Below are 16796 nucleotides of genomic sequence, written 5' to 3' on the forward strand. Positions count from 1 at the left end.
AGAACCTGCAAATTTTAAGATATTTTAATTATAATATTGCTTAAAACCTATAAAAATCTAAAAAAAAGCCTTCAAATTCTTGAGCTTAGAGAATTGTGAGGAAAAATGTTTTTCGTGAACAGTGTGATGCAGACTCAAACGTGGAAGGTGCAAGGGAGATTGTTGGTTTGGGAAAAGTTATGATCGTGTAAGGAGGGGGTTGGTGAAAGGCCAAACAACATGTTGGGAGGGGTCCTTGGAAGGGGTCCTGATGAGGGGTCAGAAGAAGATGCTAAGCTGGCTGATTGACAGCGCAAGTGCAGATCACGAGAATGCGATGCATGGGCGGCTATGGAGGCGCGAGCTTTGCCTGAACACACAAGTGATACTCCATATCATACCACAACACACATTGCGTGTCCTCTTGCTCATAGAGATACCAATGAATGGGACGTTGTTTACCATCATATTTTTTTAAAAAAAGGGGTAGCTTCTCATTTTTTCTATGTCCATCATAAAACTTTTTTTTAAATTTAAAAAAAGGGTAGCTTTTATACTAGAAAAGCAAGAAAATGCCTAACCCCTCATCCCTTGCTCTCCTCCCATTGCTAACCTTACTTATTTCTCTTCCTATATTAGTGTCACAATTCACATCTACAATCCTCTCTAAAGCATCAAAGTTGCATCACGAAAGCTATAAGAATAATTCGAGAAGAACGGGGCTAGCTGCTCTTGTAGCTAGATCCATTTTGCCTACAAAGTTTAATTTCACCAAGAAGAAGAGAAAAAGCACAAAAATAAAAAAAAGAATAGAAAAACAACAAGAAGAAGAAGATGGAGGAAAAAGAAGCATGAATAAGGAAGGATGAGGAGGAAAAAAAGGGAGATCCTTCTTGTATTTTTATCCTTATTTACTCCCCAAGGTCATGTGTCATGATCTTAGGGAGTTCCCTCTTCGAGAGAATTGATGTACCATGCGTTCAAGAGACATTTTGAAAATTCCTTATCTATGAATTTAGTATCTAAAATGATGCCATTTTTCTAAACAAATGAAAATTACAACTTCCATTTAAAATAACCCTTATGAACGTGCATTTTGTTTTTAAAAAATAAATAAATAAAAGAGAATCAAGGCGGTAGCAGTAGTAGCAGCAGCAGTAGTAGTAGTAGAAGAGAGAGAGAGAGAGAGAGAGAGAGAGAGAGAGAGAGAGAGAGAGAGAGAGATTTAGTATCAGAGCATACAGTCCTCACTCCTGTGCTACTGCCTACCCTTCACCTTGAGTTGCATGTCTTCTTGAATTGGATCAAGGATCCCTTCTAGGAGAAGAACGAGGGCCATGAAGTGTGCAAGACTTTGTACTATGAATTTTTGGATGGATTTTTGTTCCGAGCACATTTTTGGGGGGAGGAGGGATTTTTGTTCCGAGCGCATTTTTTCGAGGGAGGAGGGGTGTTCGTGTGTTTTCAATTTTCTACAGACATTTTTAGGGGCCGGATTTCCCCCCTTCTTCATAGGATTCTAGAGTAGGTTTGTCATATATACTATAGACGTGTGTTCAGATACACAAGAAAATATTGACAGACACTCACCACACTGGATCTTGTCTACGGACTACACTTCAGCAACGTCGATCCCCGGGCAATTCACTTTCCATAGAAAGGGGAGGTCACCTACATGCATGAAACTCATAAAAACTCCCTATTTATGTTTCTCTAAAAAATAAACTATACCCCTTTCTAAGCATGTGAGTCCCATTTATGTTTCTCTAAAAAATAAACTATACCCAATTATGAAATTCAAGTATCCCCCATTTAAGGATTAAATGGGCTCCCTATTTATGTTTCTCTAAAAAATAAACTATACCCCTTTCTAAGCATGTGAGTCCCATTTATGTTTCTCTAAAAAATAAACTATACCCAATTATGAAATTCAAGTATCCCCCATTTAAGGATTAATTATGAAATTCAAGTATCCCCCATTTAAGGATTAAAAATCAAATAATAGATATTGATGTTATACACGTGACAAGTTGCAGGCCATGTAAGTAGCATGGATGTAAGTGCTAGAAGCACAAAGACCTACATGTACTCTCCAAAAATTGTTCCATGTGTGGTTAGCTTAAAAGAGTAGTAAACTAATCAAGTTTTCAAACTACACCACTAGATCACATATTGTAAACTATAAGAAAAAACGAAACCCCTACTTTTATTCTCTTGTCCCCTGCCCCCCCTCCCCGGCCACCATAAATCCCCCTCATCCCCCCTGACTTATAAGCTTAAGCCTCCCCTTCCAAAACCCCCCTCCTTTACACTCACATGATACCATAAGATATGGCTTGTGAATCCCTTGGGAATTGATCTCTACATCTTACGAGTAAAATTTATACTTACTTTACTCTACATTTATTTCATACACCTTGCAGGTGTCCATTGTCATCGACCTTATTAGTAGTAGTCACCTTGGTTGCATCAAAGGATCAGCACTTTTTGCAGGTTGCATGATTACTTGCTTGGTTATTATTTGAAATGGCAGATAGTGATGTATTTCTACTCACTTTACTTTGCATTTCTTTCATACACCTTGCAAGTCTCCATTGTCAATGGCCTTATTAGCAGCCACCTTGGTTGCAAAGGAGCACCTAGCACTTTGCAGGTTGCCTGATTACTTGCTTGGGTATGATAAAAAATTACAAATAATGATGTACCCATTATGGTCCTATATGATGCGGCATGTATTGGTGGCCAAAGGGCTATGGAATGTTGTGGTTGGTATTGAGAAACGTCCCACTTCCTCTGATGAACATGATGCAAAAGGCACATCTGCTAACACACGGACTCAATTTCACATGGAGCATTGCCACAACATAGCATGCCTCCTATGTAGGAACAAACAAAGTGGGATGGAAGAGATGCACATGCATATGCATTTCTTGTTTTGTCAGTTAAGAGGAGTATCATTTCTTACATTGGTCATGCATGATTGTTAAACATGCTTGGGACACACTTATGTCACTGTACCAAATACGTAATGAAGCACGTGTTTCTTATCTACACAAGGAATTAGAGTCAGAGCATATGGATGAGAGAGACTCATGGACAATTTCCTTACAAAAATCAAGGATTTTAAGGAGTAGTTATCCAATGTTGATGAAGTATATCCTGACAATTCATTGGTGCCTACTATCTTGAATGCATTGATGAAGTATATCCTTATGTCATTGATGAAGTATATCCTTATGTCACTGTACCAAATACGTAATGAAGCACGTGTTTCTTATCTACACAAGGAATTAGAGTCAGAGCATATGGATGAGAGAGACTCATGGACAGTTTCCTTACAAAAATCAAGGATTTTAAGGAGTAGTTATCCAATGTTGATGAAGTATATCCTGACAATTCATTGGTGCCTAAACTACTATCTTGAATGCATTGCTAGAATCATATCAAGGTTTTGCTTCTACCATTAGAGACTCATGATGAAAGGTAATCCAAATTCCTTGAAATTTGAGGAGTTGGTTTCTGTGCTCTTACAAAGAAGATCAATCCAAGAAAAACAGATCTTGCATGCGTACATGAGATCTATCATGTGTACAGGAGATATGTCTTTTGTTGCTAGACAACAAAGAGGCAAAGGTAAATCCTTTCCTCATGGTAGTTGCAAGCCAAAATCAGAGTCATCGAGTAAGCATGCAAACAAAGAAGGTGACAAGTTAAAGAAAAAGAGAAAATGAAACTATTACAAGAAACTTGGTCACTACATTGATGAGTGCAAGAAATAGCTGGAGGAAGAAAAAGAAAGACTTAGGTATGGCTATAAGCTGATACCTCAGCGTGTAATGCAAAAAATAATAATAATCTGCAAACTATGTACGTGATGATTGGGATTTTATTATGCAATGCAGTTATGACCCTTTGCATAAGGGTATATGCCATGGCTGTTAACAGATGTACATGCCCTATACATGTCTAGTATTTTGATAGTAATGCTAGTAAGCACATTACTTCTCATCGTAGTTTGTTCTCATCACTTGAATTTCCTCCACAGGAAAACACTGCAACATGTGCAAACAAATCCTCATATCATGTAAAAGGAGTTGGTAAAATTCTTCTCACTGTTTTGTAAATGGTGGAACAATCACGCTTTCAGCTATATTATATGTATAGTTAGGGATCAAGATAAACTTGTTATTTGTCTCAGCCATTACTAAGGCTGGCTTAGTGGTTCACTTTGTGGATGATAGATGTATTGTTCATGATCACAGTGACAACAAGACAATTGTTGCTTTTGGTACTTTATCTTATGGCCTTTATAGGCTAGATGCATATGAAAGACAAAGGCATACTGTATGTATAGTTTCTACCGAAAGGTAATGGGTGATGCTAAGTTGTGGCATGCACGCTTTGGTCACTTAAAACTTTGGCAGTTTGTTGTGTTTACATAAGCATGACATGGTGTTTGAGCTACCACATCTTGAAGCCCATATCAAACATGTTTGTAAGGTTATATTTTTGGAAAAATGCAACACGCATCATTTCCCAAAGATGGTTTAACTAGAGCTGTCTAAATATTACAGCTTATACACAGTAATGTGTATGTGGTCCTATGAGGACACCATCTATTGTGGGCTACCTCTATTTTGTCACTTTCATTGATGATTATTCTAGACATACCTGGGTATAATCATTGAAATAGAAATAAAAGGTTTTTATGTGGTTCAAGTACTTTGCTGCTATGGTTGAAAATGCTTCTACATGTAATATTGGTACCCTACGTACTGATCGAGGGGGGGAATATATATCTAAGGAGTTTCATGCATACATGGTTGATTGTGGGATAAAACACCAATGTATTGTGCCCTACACACCTTAGCAAAACGGTGTGGCTGAACGCAAAAATAGGTCTCTCATGGAGATGGCACATTGTATGGTAAAAAGTCAGGAGTTACCTTATGGTTTCTGGCTAGAAGTAGTCATGCATGCAATATATGTTTTGAATAGGTGTCTTAAAAAGGCTTTACATACAATTACACCTTTTGAATAGGTGTCCTACAAAGGTTTTACATACAATTACACCTTTTGAAGCTTGGAATGGCAGAATTCCCTCTCTGGCTCACTTATGCATTTTTGGTTGTCTTGCTTATGCACTTGTGCCCTGAGCAAATTTGCAGCAAGCTTGATGATAAGTCTATTAAATGAAATTTTGTGGGGTATAGCTTGGAAAGTAAAGGTTACTATCTCTATCATCCTACTATCAAGAAAATTCTTATGAGTAGAGTGTTGTATTTGTGGAAGATACAATTCAACCCTTGTTTTCATCTAAAAAATAGTAAAATGTATGCCTCATATTCAACACTCTCCTTCCATTGTTCAATGCATGACACATTGATGTAGAGCATTTGGGTAATCAAAGGAATTCTGAAAATCAGCCCAGATAGGTTACAAATCAGCATGTTTTCCAGCCGACAGATTAGCCTATTGATGAGGCAAATGTGGATGATGTAGTTGATGAGGAAATAAGGGAAATTGAGGAGTAAAAAGAGTATGCCAAAATGTCTGGTGTAAACACTACATGACATCAAATTGGCCACTCCTTTGCCTAGTAGAACACGTGCAGGTTCTCATCACACATCTCATGTTGATGTAGGTCATGCTCTTATTATTGCCAGTTTATGTAATGAAGAGGTACCTGTCTCCTTTGATGAAGCAAATGAATCTGAAAATTGGACATGAGTGCTACGCAATCTGAGTATGATTCAATACTCAAAAATAATACATGGGATTTGGTAGACTTGCCTCTTGGCAAGAAGGCCATTGGTACAAAATGGGTTTACAAGCTAAAACGTAGAGCGGATGACAATCTTGAGCGATACAAAGATACGATTATTGCAAAGGGTTATACTCAAGAGAAAGGTATTGACTATGGTGAAACCTTTGCACCCACATGTTGTATGATGACTACCATGCGGTGTATCATTGCATTAGCAACACATAAAGGTCAGAATGTACATCAGTTGGATATCAACAATTATTTCTTGAATGGAGATTTGCATGAGAAGGTCTATGTATCTTAGCCTCATGGTTTTATTCAGAGGTACCTGTCTCCTTTGATGAAGCAAATGAATCTGAAAATTGGACATGAGTGCTACGCAATCTGAGTATGATTCAATACTCAAAAATAATACATGGGATTTGGTAGACTTGCCTCTTGGCAAGAAGGCCATTGGTACAAAATGGGTTTACAAGCTAAAACGTAGAGCGGATGACAATCTTGAGCGATACAAAGATACGATTATTGCAAAGGGTTATACTCAAGAGAAAGGTATTGACTATGGTGAAACCTTTGCACCCACATGTTGTATGATGACTACCATGCGGTGTATCATTGCATTAGCAACACATAAAGGTCAGAATGTACATCAGTTGGATATCAACAATTATTTCTTGAATGGAGATTTGCATGAGAAGGTCTATGTATCTTAGCCTCATGGTTTTATTCAGAAAAGTCAGGAATCAAAAGTATACAGATTAAAAAAAGCTTTATGTAGTCACTATAGCAGGCTCCCAGAGCATGGTACGAAAAGATACAAGCATACTTGGTTGCACAGAGTTTTTGCAACAAACCCAACTGATAATATCCTCTATATTAAGAAAACTAAGGATGTTTTATTAGTCATCGTGTTATAGGTTGATGACATGTTGCTTACAGGCCCTAATGATGATCATATTTCAACTTTTATAGGTTGATGACATGTTGCTTACAGGCCCTAATGATGATCATATTTCAACTTTTATAGCTGGTTAAGAGAAGTCTTTTGAGATGTCAGATCTTTGATTGTTGCACTATTATTTGAGCATTGAGTTTTGGCAGCATAATGATGAAATTATTATCTTATAGAGGAAATACATAGATGTATTGTTGATTGAACATGATGACATTATTATGTTGTAGAGGAAATACATAGATGCATTGGCATTGTTGAAGAGGTTCAATCTTGAAGACTGCAAATCTTTGGGCTACACCTATGGATCCGGTTTACGACTAAGTCTTAAAGATGCACGTGACCCTTTTGATATTGTGGCTTATAAATCAAGAACAGGGATTTCACTGACGTAATTACAAACGCATCAATACGACTAAGTCTTAAAGATGCAGGTGACCCTTTTGATGCTGTTCTCGTATCAAGAACATGGATTTCATTGACGTAATTATAAACACATCAATACGTTATTAACTCTTGACAATAGTGCATAAAATTAACGTTAAGAACATTCTATTAACGTTGTCGGTATTTGACCTGGAATACAGGTAGAGCTCGATGGGCTATTATTTACATCTATAAAGTTCTCCATGGTGTCATATCTCGTGTTTTAATAGTATAGCGACACACTAGACGGTGCTTCTCCCAGATAGACAGGCCTTGTTTAGGCATCTTAGGTAGGTGCTATCCCTAAGAAAATCATTGTGCTACTTGTGGATTGGGCTATTGGGCCCTTAATATAGACAACTTAGCTTGTGTTTCACATATAGAGCACATTGTATGGATTAGGCATCTTGTCCTTCATTGGGTGGTGGTTGGTGCATCAGAATGACTAAGACAATTGATAGAGGAGAGTGATAATGGTAAAAGAGTCAAAGTGTCCTTTGCAAATGCTTATTCTCTTTTACATGCACCTCAACCTCCTTCTCAAGATTCTTCATGGCCATTCTCTCAAAATGCTAGAGATGCACTTATTGCAGAGTAAGAAGCTAAAAATGTGAATGTATGTGGCCAGGATCAAAGGGAATGTAATAGAGGAATAGAGAGCACAACATCCTCGACACTTTGGGTCACATGGTGGAAGTAGTAGTGTTTGTAACTAGAGGCAAGCTTTGTTGCAAGAATGCTTTCGTGCAATGGCACTAGAGGAGGCTCAACTATCATTGGCTAATGCAATATATTTTTTTGGATCTTTGATGTCTATGGTTGATTGAGATGAGTGGAGATCAGCATGGAAAAAGACAGAAGAGTATGGTGCTGGTTTAATTCCTCCCTCATATCTTGAAACAAGAATGCTTTACACTCGTATTACTGAAATACTTGAGTATTAGATGGGCGTCAGCTCATAGCCCCTTGCACAATGTGGATTTTTTATTGGACCCAGAATATTGGATGAATATGGATGTTGAAGAAGAAGTATTGGATGAGCTCCTTTAGAAATTGGCTATTTTTTTGTTTAGGGAATTTATGGGCACGTTGACCCATTTTCATTCACATACATTCACATACATGCACACACATATGTATGCATGCACACATGCACACGCACGCACGCATGCACACACACACACACACACACACACACACACACACACACACACACACACACACACACACAGACACACACACACACACATGAATAGGTCCTACCCCCACCCCCTTACAATGTGTCTCTTGACCATAGGTAGTGATAATTGAGAACCCAAGACCTATACCTAAGATTTCAACAATCTAACCACTATGGTATGTGATAGGGAACTCAAAATTTGACCATCTTCTGTCGAAAAATCTTGCTGATTATTTTGTATTAATATAAATTTTTTGAAGGCCCCTTTTTTATATGGTGTATCAAGGAAGGTTATCATGCGTACAAATGAAAGGAAGAAAGAGAAAGATGGTAAGTTAATATGGACCCTTTTTCACCATGTTTCATGTGTGTGGTCGATAAGGATCATGCATAAATGGTATTGTTGATTGTAAATAAAGAAAATTTAAATGATTCTTTACTCCCTACCTTGGTTATTGTAGTGCTCAATAAACAAAAAAGTTATATTACTAATGTATGACCTTACATAATTTTAACTTATCCTTTGGATTTATAGGCCTTGGTTCATGTGTAATGTAATAATTCATCTCCTTTGTGACCAAGCTATGTATAAGTTGCAAGGCAAGAATCTAATGGTTGAGTTGTCCTAAATCAGGATATAATTTGAATACTTGAGCAAATATGACTACCATAAAAAATGAACTAGTAGATTTATGGTTTCTTAATACACTATTCTAAATGTAGTCATGAAATGTACTTTATCAATGGCAAACATACATTCCAACGCACAAATAAGTGAAGCATTAATGTTGTTATTCAATACCAATTTTTTAAAACATTGAGGGGTATCTTGTGAAGTTTTTTAATTAGCAGACATGTATTCATTATTGCCTGGCTTTGAGAAACAACCAAGGTCACACTTCACATATGTAGAACTTTTAAGATTTGCCATGTACCCTCACCTTTAAAAAGAACTAGTAATTATACTTCCATGCAGGCCTTGCATAAGCAAGCAAAAAGGGTGTGGATTGTTGCTTTTAAAAAGGCAAGCAAAGCCCTACATGCTACACTAAGGTAGGGACCACATGTCATTATCTTGTCTTTGAGTGACACACAACTCCTAAAGCTAGGCCAAGGCTAGAAAAAACCACCTTTTCACGTTTTTTCATGACTTATACAAAAAATAATAATTTTTAAACGTGTGCTTTACATAAGTTTGGGCTTCTCAATCATAAAGCCATTTAAGAATCTTTTGAGAAGAACTTTTTTGAAGGAAAAACACTTAAGGTCAAAAGTTTTCGCATTTTTGGCTACTTGGGGTTGGGCTAAAAACATTCTTTAATGTGTTTGTTAAGTGTGGAATTTTTTTTGGCCAAACTTTGTTCTTGCTTGAAAATAAGGACTAAGGTGGGCTTCCCACCAACACAATGTGTTTCTTTAATGTGTTTGTTAAGTGTGGATTTTTTTTTGGCCAAACTTTGTTCTTGCTTGAAAATAAGGACTAAGGTGGGCTTCCCACCAACACAATTGCTTGGGTTGAGATGGTATTAAAACACTATTAGATAACTTGGCCACATACATGTGCTTGACATAAGCATTTTCTTGTGGGAATGCAAACCTTTCTCCCCTTGAGTCCCTCGTTAATTGCACTCCAAGTTTCCATGGCCTAGTTTACTAAGCCATGGGAAAAGCCTTAAGATTTTATAAAGTTAAGTTGCAAAACCACGTGATACATAGATTTTTGAAGGAGAATATAGCCAAGATAAGGACAATTTTTAAAACAATGTTGTCACGATTTTACCCAACACACTCTTTCTTCTACCCTTTGATGGAGTGGAGGGGAGGGGTGAGTCAAGAATTGAACTCGGGTCCCATGGACTATAGCCTAGAGCTCTATTGTTAGGGTATTCTTTTTCGAGAGGTTGGAAAAATGCAATTCCCGTGCATTGATTAGGCCAATTGGGGCTATATTTTAAAGGGTCCCCTTAAGAGGCATGCCTTTATTTATTAAAAAAAAGCCTTTATTTAGGTTTCAATAAAAATATAAAAGACAGGCCCAACCAAGACATTTTCTATGTTCATGGGGCCTGGTCTGTGGGAATGAGGATTTTTTTTTGAAAATGTAATAATGAGTGAAACACGTGTTTATGCATTGGTCAGCCCTGTTACGTCAATGTGATTGGCTCAAAAAATCCATAATTACTTACGTGATTCCAATTTAAATATTTTTTTTACACATCTACCATGTCCATTGAAGAAGCCATTTAATTTGTTGAAAAGTGCATGCCCAATTTGTTACCACCCAACTATCGCCGTCCAGGTGGGAGATGACAAGGATGGGGAGAACTTTGGGCAGGGAGAGGTGTGAACATTGAAAGATCGGGCGGGCAATCGAGAGGCTCCCCTTATTTCTAAGGTGGGCAGCACTCTAGTGTGTATACACTCTTAGAAGATTGAGAGAATGGGATTGCATTAAAAAGAGGGGGTGTGTAGAGCCACCATTGTGTGTGAATGGAGTGGCAAGTGAGAGTGCTCTCAGAGGCTATAGTTCTGAGCATCATGACTCACAACTCGTCCTCTACCTCCTCCTCATCCTTGAATTTACCTTCAAGTGGATCAGATTCTTCAGCCTATTCCTCGCCATCCTCCTCCTCAAGCCCCCCTTCCGTGCCACAAGGTGTGGTTCAATCCATTGTTCCCTTTGTATGGGAGGACAAGCCCGGTTTCACAAAGCCAATCACCGCCCCAAAAGAACCCTGCACTTCATCATCTTCAACTTCAGAATCCAACACCAATTCTAGTGTAATTTACGACAAATCTCTTCACCTTGCGCCTCTCCGCCCTCCTCCACGCTTATCACAAGCTTTTTTATCACAGTATAGTGTTAGAGAAAGCAAACGCACTGTTGCTCAGCCTTTCATCAGAAGACGGCAGCAGCACGCAAGGTTGAAGAAGCCAATGGAGGAGGAAGACCCTTTCTTCCTTGCATTGAAGGCCTGCACAAAGTTAGAGGACAAGTGCAATGCTGTTTCAAATGAAGAGAGAGCTAGCTTTGATGGTTTGCAGACAGCTTTTAGGGGGCTGTTCAAGCCTGCAAGAAAGGACCAACAAAGCATGGAAACGAGAGGCAGAGTGAGAGCACCATCAGATCATCCTGTCTCATTGCATGCATTGATCTCAGCAAACGAGAGAGGCAAGAATGCCTCATCGCCTACATTAATTTCAGACCATATTAAGACAGGCAAAGCTTCATCAAATGGGCCATTGAAACATGTGGGCTGCAGAAACGATGGCAAAGCAGGCGGCCCGGCGGCTACAAGAAGAAACACTTTGCATGGCCTTTTCAATGAGGCAAACCTTGCTAATACCACAATTAAGAGGACAAATAATGCGATTAATAAGGTGCAAGGTAAACCTAAGCAGAGTGCTAAAGCTGTGGAGTTTAATTCATGCGGCTATGCAGGCACGAGGAGGGATACGAATAATGCTCATAATCATAATCATAATCATAATCATAATCATCTCTCGAGCAAGCACATTCTGTTGACAGACCTTCTCGGGTGTAAAACGATTGAGCCCCTTAATGCTGGCAGTGTAATCCATCCCTCTCTCGTCTGCCGAGGTGGCCACTTCTCAGCCCACCGTTAGAGAGACGGTTGCGCTGTATTACCGAGCCTCTCTATGCAGTTTCTTGCATTTTGTAGACTTTAGTGTAGGATTAAACCTTAATGCAAATGTAAAATTAATGTACATTTCCTTGCATTTCTAAGCTTGTGATTAAGTGCATTACTCGTTCATTGTTTGTCTTTACTTGTCTTGTTGAGAATGAGAGAGATTCCATACACCAGGCCGGATCGCTATCACCCTAGTTAATCTCAAGTAGTTGACGCCCAGCCTGTGTTTATAATTGCCCATGTGCTATCCTTGCACGCCCTTAGCAATTGTCAACTAACCAATTCCATGCAATTTGCCCTTCATAATATCATCCACGTTACTAGTACTACTTCCTACTATAACTCTCTGAGTACCATAGCAAGTACATACCCTCTAGTAAGGTTGCTTTTTGATGGGTGTCATGCTCGTTTTTGGGTTTCTCTCAGTAAAATACAACCACTTATTTTGAGTGACTGCGTCAAAACATAAGGTAAATTATGAAAAAACAGAGCAGTATTTCTCTTAAATCCGTCATTTTGAAGGGTCGTAAAAAATTATCCTTGCCCTCTAATGTTCCAAATGGGACTTTATCTCAAGGCTTACCTATGCTAAATAATAAATTCATACATTTTCTCACATACATGAGAATAGTGTGTCATGAGCGGGGTAACTCTTTGCCTTTCCTTGCACATGTTTTCGCTAAATAGACTCAAGTTGAGATTTGTGGCAAAAGTGGTAATGAGTTTGGCGCTAGACACAAAATCTTAGAAGCCCAATGATGTTGCATTCACATGTGGGTGAGTTTGGTAGGTGTAACATTGGAAAGGCTTGGCTAATAAAGATTGATACTTGGACATAAAATGGGCCTAAAAAGGAAATGAGTGTAGCAGTGAGGTGAAGAGTATGAATCTTACAAGTTTGTTAAAGTTGTAACCAAGTAGAAGGTGGCAACTAAGACTTGCAACCATCCTCCCTCGGTGCCTCCCTCGAGTGAACACACACATAGTAGCCAAATCACATATGATCGGCTCTATAATGGAAACACAATGAGCATGTAAATTATAGACTTTTGTGAGGCCTAAGACATACTTGATTTTCTTTTAGGTGATTAGTTTTTTTATAATAAAAATCCAGCCATGTGTACACTGGTTTGGTTAAGCTTGTTGATCATGACTTGTCACTCCATTTTCTAGGTCCCCATGAATCTTCCTTGGAATTGGTTGCCCCATGTGAAGCTTGTTTTTCATTGGTTAAAGGAAACCCTAAAATTCTTTCACTTCCTCATTAGTTTTGTTATATTAAGTAATCGAGCAAGTTATCCATGCATGGTTCACTTGGCAATCCAAATTATGTGGAGTCAAAGAAGATTATTCATATGTATATTATAATTTTTAGGAAGATTAATATTCTCGTGAGAGGTTATCTAGTATTTTACTAGCATCAAACTCGTGCAATGCTCCACACTTATATTGTATTGTCCAGGTACCAAGCTCATGTTTGTAAGGCCCCCATTATGAGGAATAGCCAGATTTAAGTAGCGTCTACCATCTCCATATTCACACATGATGGTGACCTAGGAAGCTTGATGGTTTAGAGCATCGGGGGAGATTAGACCCAAAAAGGCCTTATATTTAAAGGACAAAGCATTAGCACTTATCCAAAAAATAGACCGATGATAGGGAGGGAATGGGTACACATTGGAGAGAGCTATCTTTTTGTTGCGTTTTTTTAATTGGAAGGACAATGGATCCAGTCTTAATCGTTCCCCCACCATCTCTCGCCTTTTTTCCACCATTGACTCACTTGCTTACACATCGTAATATCGTTCAAAATATTACATCAATATAAAAAAACAGAATTGGTAGATGTATGGAGAAAGATTTCAAGTTGGGTTTGACGATTAAAATTGAAGACTTGCCCTAACCTTCAATTAGAAGATCTAGAAAGTACATTGTTATTCATTTTTACATATTTAAAACTACTCAATAAAATTTTCTTTAAATGGCCTTCTATTGAAACCATTTCCCATGGCGGTGCTCACTTGTAGGGTAAAATGGCTTGGAAGGCTATTGTAAATTTCAAATTTTAGCACCAGGTGGATTTTTGCGTTTCTATGCAATTATGATCATATTGAGACCAAATTAAGTGCAAAAGAGGAAATTACTAAATAATAGCTGGAAATTATAGATTCTAGGTTGCTAAACAAATAAATAATTTGGTGAAAGTAGCAAAAATATGATATGTATTCATGGCTAAGGATATGTCCCTTGATCCTAGCAAAGAATTATAAAAGTTTCCTCAAATTTGTAAGATTTAATCCCAAATGTTGACCAACTCCATTGTGACATTCTGTGTAAAAATATAGCATTTATCTCATTATTATAACTTTTACTCCAATGTATTTTCTCTCAGTTTGTTACGTTTTACAAACATATTTGTTGTAGTAGCAACACTTGTGAAGCCTTACTTTGCATTACTAGATAGGAGTGGAGAATAAGCAAAGCATAATGTGCTTGCTTGAAGGAGAGAAAAAAAGAGTAAAATAATGTATTGCCATATTCCTCTCATGAATGAAGATTTCACTTTATCAAAATTTTAGAATTTTAACTATCAACAAAACATTGTGTATATCGAGAGAGAGAGAGAGAGAGAGAGAGAGAGAGAGAGAGAGAGAGAGAGAGAGAGAGAGAGAGAGAGAGAGAGAGAGAGAGAGAGAGAGAGAGAGAGAGAGAGATTAATCTTGTGTTTAAGTGTACAAGGAGAAAGTGAAGATAAATGAAAGAGAAAGTGAGATGTGTGCTTGAAGAGGTTTACGCCTTTCTAGATATAGGTAACATTAACTTGCAAAAGGTCACTTTTATAGGGGCTACCATTTTCAAAGAAGAAAGCTTTTATCATCTCGTTGAGCATAGTAAAGTTGCTAGAGATCCAAAATCACTCTATAAAATCACTCTATACAACACTATCGTAAACTCTACCTTTCTTTAAGAAATAATGTTTATAGAAAAGTGATTAAGCTTTAAAACTACAATTTTTCATCAAAAAATAACTTTAAAAATACTATTGTTAGCACAACAATTTCTCAAAGAAATAATGCCTTTTTTTAATACAATGATTCATAAAGCTTGAGGTTTAATATGATGACCATCTCTCTCTCTCTCTCTCTCTCTCTCTCTCTCTAAATTATTTTTATAGAATTTTTGAGAAAACTATTATTTGGTTGGATAAAGTATGCAAAATATATCATTTTTGCTTTTTATAACTTGTTAATCCAAGCTACAGTAGGGACACTTTTATAAATAAAGGGTTCTAGATAAATCCAAAATCTTTGGGAAAAACATCACAATTGGGTCGAGCACAAAAAATAGACCGTTTTTGTTTTTTACATCTCATTAAATCTGAGCTACGGTTTGAGAGCTATGACCAATTTTTTGACCATCACCATGTTTCTTTCCCTAGCAAAAGGGAAATAATGGTTAAAACCATTCAATAAATGTGATGATGGTCTCATAGGGCCCTTTGATTGGGGAAATGGTCCTTGGAGATAGGACGGTGGTTAAAAAAATGCAGAGTCAACATGATGATGGTAAAAGCATTCATGATAACTCTCAAATTCTAGCTTAGATTGACAAGTTGTATAAAGCAAAAATGGTCTATTTTTTGTGCTCTATCCAATCTTTAAATTTAAGGAAAAATATTTTGAATTTATCATAGGGTTATTTCATTAGTAAAAGGGTCCTTGGTGATGGTTAAAAAATGGTCAAACCATAAATAAGATTGATGAGCTGTAAAGAAAAAATGACATTTTTTTCATACTCTATCCAACCAAATAATAAAAAATATATTTTTGACAACTTTTACTCTTCTAAAAGTATTGGAGGAGAGAGAGAGAGAGAGAGAGAGAGAGAGAGAGAGAGAGAGAGAGATGATGATGGCCACCATGTCAAACATGAGCAAGGTGATGATGATAGTTGTGTTGTTGATTTTACGTGATTAGATGAGAAACTGACGATTTTCTTTACAAAAAATAAATTCTTAAAATTTACCATTTCTTTGAAAAATGGTGGATTTTTTATTTTATATGATAATATACAAGAAATGATGGCAATTATTTAAAATTTTGCATGATCAAGTAAGAAGATGAAGATGTTTTTTTTTAAATTTTTTGAAAAGTTGTGTTCTTAAAAGTTGCAATAATTTACAATTTCTTTGGAAAATGGCAATAGTTTACCATTTCTTTGGAAAATGGTGGATTGCATAATTTTATTAATGAGTATGCCCCAAAAAAATGCACAACACTTATTGCTAGTAAATTTACGTATCCATTTTTACATTAATATGCTCAAGCCTTCAAATGGATCATCTTATGTCTCCCCCATATTTACAGCTTGTCATCAACTCAAAATTTACGTATCAATTTTTACATTAATATGCTCAAGCCTTCAAATGGATCATCTTATGTCTCCCCCATATTTACAGCCTGTCATCAACTCAAAATTTAGAACTATGTATTTAAATATAAAATTCAAAAGGAAAAAGATGCATGTGTATTGCAAGCTAGCACTACCAATCTATTAAGGGAATTAAGAGAAGTAACTTTCAAATGTTCTAATTTATAATACTCATTTATTTGATCATTTTAAGATTGTGTAGATTTCTTATTTTTTTTTTTGCAATTACATAATTATGGAATTTTATTTAGTCTTAAAGTATCATTCTAGTGTGGAGAACATAGAGATTGACTAGTAAAGCTTGTTGTGCGAGAGGCACCAATATCTCCTTAGGGATGTACAGAAAGGTATCTGGCCAAATAGAAGAGCAGTGGCCCCAACCAAAGGTGCTAAATGTGAGTACCTTTG

General features: G+C 37.1%; 1 protein-coding gene across 1 annotated transcript; it reads left to right on the forward strand.

Moving 5' to 3' along the window:
• The first annotated feature begins 10760 nt into the window (after positions 1-10760).
• On the forward strand, positions 10761-12031 carry LOC147609016 (uncharacterized). Its single transcript, XM_086788241.1, has one exon. The coding sequence runs from the start codon at positions 10795-10797 to the stop codon at positions 11929-11931; it is 1137 nt and encodes a 378-aa protein (XP_086644367.1). The 5' UTR covers positions 10761-10794; the 3' UTR covers positions 11932-12031.
• The last annotated feature ends 4765 nt before the right edge of the window (positions 12032-16796 follow it).

The sequence above is a fragment of the Cibotium barometz genome, chromosome 52 (assembly GCF_041138505.1).
Source record: "Cibotium barometz isolate CiBa-2024 chromosome 52, ASM4113850v1, whole genome shotgun sequence".
NCBI lineage: Eukaryota > Viridiplantae > Streptophyta > Polypodiopsida > Cyatheales > Cibotiaceae > Cibotium > Cibotium barometz.

What these genes read in the sequence shown, in the direction of transcription:
- LOC147609016 (XM_086788241.1), top strand. Translation starts at nt 10,795, where the DNA reads ATGGAGTGGCAAGTGAGAGTGCTCTCAGAGGCTATAGTTCTGAGCATC.